This window comes from Rhea americana, unplaced genomic scaffold, assembly GCF_003343005.1.
Source record: "Rhea americana isolate MKP2758 unplaced genomic scaffold, rheAme1 scaffold_13, whole genome shotgun sequence".
Classification (NCBI taxonomy): Eukaryota; Metazoa; Chordata; class Aves; order Rheiformes; family Rheidae; genus Rhea; species Rhea americana.
Window position 1 is genome coordinate 6598403 of NW_028185372.1, and position 5885 is coordinate 6604287.

Sequence of the window (5885 nt, forward strand, 5' to 3'; positions counted from 1 at the left end):
TTAATACATTCTTAACACTTTGCAGACCATGATTAAGATTTCCAAAGAACTCCAGCCAGGTACCGTCCCCTTATGGGTTATCCTCCTGAGTGTCTTTGCTGGACTCCTGATACTTGCACTGCTTATATTTGCGTTGTGGAAGGTAAGCCCCACATTCTTGTCTCCATGAAAATGAATGAATACGCTTCAATTTTTTGCCCATGTTTTTCTTGTAACTAGAACTTCACAGACACTAATGTTACCTATTAAGCAGAATGAGATCTGCTAGAGATGGTAAATTAATAAAACTGCATTTTTACCAGGTGTAATATGCAATGTTYGCCAGCTAGCATCTGTACTGCCAATCTGTTATGAAAAGACAAATGTAAATAGATTTTAGTGCTCCAAAGTTGTATTTTGTTTTTTGTTTTGGGTTTTTTWAAAAAAAAACTTCGGTTGTGGCATTTGTTAACCTGGCCGTTTTCTCTTTGTGCTAAAGATACTAAACCTGTGCTTTAAGTATTGCCACAAGTGGGCAGTCTTCTCCAAGCTATATACAGTTAATGCTTAAGTTAGAAGGTTACATGTTATAAATTCCAGCGTGCATACGATCCTGAAAAGTTTGACAACTATTAAGAAAAGAAAGAAAAAAAAAAGTATTACTTATTCAGCTGAGTCCCAACTCTAATTAAGGTTGTTAGTCTTTGACATTCTGTGAGCATAATGATGATTCAGCAGTCACTCACTATATATAAACAACTCAATTTGTCTGCTCTCATGTGATGTTTCTTTAGTTTTTCCTTTCCAGGAAAAACAATGTTGTACTTCACAGATAAAAAGTTGAATAACTTTTTACTTTATCTATAAACATTAAAGTAGTAATAAGAACCAGTGTGTGAATGCTATCAATATGTACCAAGTTGTATGCTTTTAGCATCCTATTTATTAAATGATACTTTTCTCTTCTGTAGGCTGGATTTTTCAAAAGACCACTAAAGAAGAAAATGAAGAAATGAAGAAAAAAATGCAGAAATCTTTTCTCAGGTCTGCCTCAAGGATGTGACTGTAAAATTACAAACTCAAATACACATGCAAGAAGAAGAAGCAGAGCAACTCCAAGCAAACAAATTGAACACACAGATGAATGATGCAAAGGAAGAAGAAAAAGCCTTATGATATTTTGTGATACTCAAGGACATAAATTTAAGTGTTACTCATTTTTGGAGAGTAACTCGGTTCAAAAAATCTAAATCTTTAATAGGGGGAAAATGCCTATTCATATTTTTATATGCATATACACATACGTGGAATCATTTTTCATCACAAATCATGCAACAAATCAGCTTGTATGTAGCAATTCCAATCTCTTTATCACATTTCATGATTTTCGAAAGGAGAAAACACCGTATTCAAAATTTCCGTCTTATAATGGACTGCCAGTTTGTGAAGCAGACTTTGAGAATGCATCATACACTGTATAGTATATAGATGCAATGATAATTCAGAAGCCAGAAGCACCTGCAGGACTATGGGTGAAAAAAATACTGAAATTCCATGGACTTCTCTTTCTGCTCATTTTATTGTGTCCAGCTACACCCAGGATACCTCAAGAAAGAGATTTTTATTGTCAAAAGGACCATTAAGGATTGAGCCATTAAATCATTTAACTGTTTGAACTTGAAACATTGCAGGCCTAAAAATGTATGCACAAAGCATATTCAAGCCCATCTGATTGCACACTGTACTTAAATAAGCAGAGGCACAATTGTATCTGCAAAATGAAGTGTCCATATTTATAGAGGAAATATTTAGAGGTACCCTGAAAGTTTGACTCTTGCTGTATATCTTGGAGTAGCTAGGAGGGTGCTTCATAAACCGTCACTGTAAATTTATTGTGTATCTATTTAATCCAATAAGTTTAAAGTGTACAAAGTAATAATTAACAGAAGAGCACAGATAGGAAAATTAGCACTGGCAAGCTGCTTCTAGTATTATCAGTCTCACCTCACCTTTGTTACTTACAAATTTAAGAAGCAATGAAGAAAATATATTAAATAAGCACTTAACAAATGTTGTTTATTTTGTGTGAAAGCCTAAAAATTTATATAAGAATACACTGAAACGTAGATAGCAAAGAATTTCTTTAAACCTATCTAGAACATTTAGTTTAACAGGAAACTTGTTCCTCCTTTCTTTCACACACTTGTTTTCCTTCTACAGCAAAGGTTCATGGACTGTACGTTGTCCTTGAGACCTTCCCACATTCCTTGCAGCAACATAAAATTAGCACAAGAAAGTGGAGGCCAGCAGGCAAAGTGCAATGTTGCATCAGCATGATACAAGATTGCCAATCGATAAAAAAAGGTTGAGGAGTACTTCTATAAAATATACTCATTTGTGGGAATGCTTTTGTCTTGCCAAAGCAGCCAGTATAACTTATTCCTTTCCTTGGTACAATTMTTACTGATAAAAAAATAATTCTTGCAGTTTTCCCAGCAGTTGTAACATATCGATAGGCTCCACTGACTTTTGGTAACAGCTTAAGAAGTAATAATATATTTTATAAAGTTTTTTTTTTCTTTAAGAATAGACCATATATTGCATTATACATGCTGGCAAGTACATCTCTGGAAATGTGCCAGAAGGTATTTTATTATTTAAAAGATRTTGTCACTCTTAAGTCCCTTCTATCTAGTTTCTGAATTAGAAATTATTGAGAAAGGCTGAAATTTATGTGAATACAGCAAGCATGATTATGTTTGAAATCATCTGTAATTTGTCCTTGCATCTATGGGAAACGTGGTTATTACCAGTTTGCATAAAGCAGGGTGATTCAGAGCAGAGGACAAAGCCCTCGGTGGGATCTCTTGCGGAGCGCGTGAGAGTCGCGGTGAAGTCGCCGGAGTCGATGAACGTGAGTCACGCGCTCTTCGGCGCGCCTGAAAGCGCKCCTGATCCGCAGCGGTCCGAAAGGCGTGCTACCATGCTTCCAGGCACAGCCTGACGGCCTCGGCGGAAGCCAAGAACGAAGTGGAAGAGTTGTGGATAAGATCCCTGCTTCGTTCAGAATGCAAACTCGGTAGTCCTTGAAGGAAGGCAAAAATCCAGTTGTTGAACAATGAAGGTAAATTAATATTTGTAGAAGTGTTTTCATTCCAGTGCAACATGCAGGTATTATTTTTTAAAAATATAAGATTATGCCATTTTATCTGAAATAATCGTATAGCACTTATCATCATGGGATCTGAATGCCTCRGAATTATAAGTGTTTTGTCCTTACAGTTTCTTTGTAAAGACATAGCAATGCTATCATCCTGTTGGTTTTGTAAAGGAAGGGAATTTCGAAGGGACTGTGACTTGCCTATGCACAAATAGAAAGTTTGTGGTAGCTGAGAAAATACTTCTATTATTATTCACCAGTTTGTTAACCATAAGGTCATTTTTATTGGCTTCATAAAATTAATGACTCTACTTAAGTTATGAAGATCACACATCATTTTTTGTAGCATACTTTCATTTTTTTAAGCATTTCACTTTTCAGTTTTATAATCTATTAAGCAGAGCTTTTTACTTTTTCTGATGAAATTTCATGTTTAATTTTAGAGGATCAGCCTAGCTGAATAATATACATCAATAGAACAGTCTATTTCCCTAGATAAAGACTACATTAAAATACAGTAGTATTATATCATTGCAAAGTACGTTTGAAATCAAAGTTCCATTCTTTGTAGTCTCACTTTGTACTGTAAAAGCAGTAATAAGCTTCATATAACCACACTGCTTTCCTGTTTATGTCGTGGTGCTTTCTTCATTTTCACTTTTGTCCTATTATCAGATTTTCAATTTTAATATCTATTTAAAATATTAGTATGTAAAGGGAATATCACAATAACACATGTTATTTTCACACAGACTAAATTACTAAAAGCACTTTTTTTGCCATAGAACCTTTCTACACAGCACTGTAAGRCTTGTATTTTATTCCTTTTCACAATATACAACAGAAAAGTCTACTGAAATCACTATAGCAAACTTCAGGAACATCTCATAGAAATTTGGCAGACACAAACAAGATCARAACAGCAGGTAATATGAAAAAGAAACACTAGGGTTGTAATATGATTCTAATAACTAGTGAGCTGCTTGTTCATTCAAATGCAGACTTAAAAAAAAAAAAAAATGGGGGTGTGTAATCAGGGCTGATGCTATGCAGAGAGCCTAGCCCAGTTCAATTTCTAGCTTCAGCACTAACGTTGTAAGGCACCGACAAGATCTTTCTGTAGCACAGAACTTCCCTGGAAGAAAGCAAGAACATTGAAATGCTTCAGTCTGAAGCTGTTTCTAGATCTTGTCAATGCCCCTATATAATTTAGGAAGACTTGGAAAGCCACATCTACAACAGAGCAGGCTCCCTAGTTGACTGCTTATGTTACAGTGCCCGTACRGTGTGATTTTGAGCCCTTGCTACACACACACGCCCCGTCTATCCTGTCCCCTTCCCTATCCCCTTGGTACGTCTCCCGGGCCAAGTCATTCTAAGCACGATGACCCTCTTCTGCAGAGCTTGTCAGGTGAATCCACATTCACTTGGAACCAAGATGTTTCATCTCATTGGGAACASAGAGGCTGGAGTTAGGGTCCTGCTCATATATGTACAATTTATGGTTCTGCATTATCTAATTGTTTTAATTTCTTGGATTAACTGTTTTTATATGGTAATGCCATCCAGGAAAAAAAAAAAGAGAGAAAGAGAATCAAAATGTGCCATTGTTAATTATACCACTTAACAGGAGTAAGATGGAATTTTGCATCCTCTTTAAGAAAGCAAAAAACATTCTGCACTGCRTTTCTTTTTCTTGTAAAATTATTCCTTGTTTTATTGATTAAAAAAATAAAAAGAGTCTAGTGAACCTCCTTTGTATTGTATTTGTTTGCCTCCCAATGATACAGAATCAATATAAAGGAATATCAGTACCKAAAACCAAATCCATCTACCTCTCAATAGAAAGCTATTGTAGAAATAAGCATTGTTGCACAGTATAACATCAATGAAATTTTGAAAGTGCTGCACCTAAAATACGCTGTCAAGCTTTCAGAAGGACATTGCCATTAACTGCACTGATTCTGTACTTGTAGCCACATTTGAAAGCTTTTCAAACAACCATAATGAGATTTTCTGGCACAGATTTGTCTTCATGACATTATAGACATAAAAGTAGAATACATATTTACTGATCTAACCATTCTTCCTATCCAGTAGTTTTTTCTCTACAACTTATTCCTGTAATCCAAATAGTCAGTTAGTTGTCTTGCATAATTTTAAATGAGTCGCATCATCTTCCTTAGCTACCTAACAAAACATTTGCATCAAGACTTCCTAGAAAACAAAGATCATGCCTTTTATATCACAGTTAACTTTTTTAAAAACATTACAAAATATGTAATTAGTCTCTCATCAGAGACTGTTTTGATGGTGAATCACACGTCTCCTAACAACATCCTGTCCAGTCATAGGAGAATGCTTACTAAACATACTACACCACATATATCTGATAACCAAACTTTTTTGGAAATTTTCCCTTGAAGTACTTAAAAAGCAATCACTGAAAAGCCATTTCTTTTCTTATTATAAATTCCTTTTTAGTAAGCTATATATAAAAATAGTTTTTAAAAAGTTAGAGTATTTCTTACAACAAGACTTGTGTAATATCATATATGAGTTGCACAAAATTGGATTATAATTAATAACATCTAGTGGGACCATATCTAATACTTAGAGGGAAACAGCAGTTCATGCAAAAGGTACATTTCACTCCTGCAACAGTGAAGAGTCATAGATTGAAATACCGCTGAAATTCTGGTAACAACTGGCTGATACTGCAGTTTGGAAAGCATAACAGTATTCT

The 5885-nt window shown here is 35.0% G+C and overlaps 1 protein-coding gene across 1 annotated transcript in view; it reads left to right on the forward strand.

Annotated features, from left to right (window-relative positions):
• Nucleotides 1–4889, forward strand: part of ITGA1 (integrin subunit alpha 1) — a 74256-nt gene extending 69367 nt beyond the window's left edge. Inside the window, exons 29-30 of the mRNA XM_085326418.1 lie at nucleotides 26–142; nucleotides 951–4889. Coding sequence (XP_085182544.1) covers nucleotides 26–142; nucleotides 951–995 — 162 coding nt within the window. The 3' untranslated portion in view covers nucleotides 996–4889. The remainder of the gene's footprint in view (nucleotides 1–25; nucleotides 143–950) is intronic.
• The last annotated feature ends 996 nt before the right edge of the window (nucleotides 4890–5885 follow it).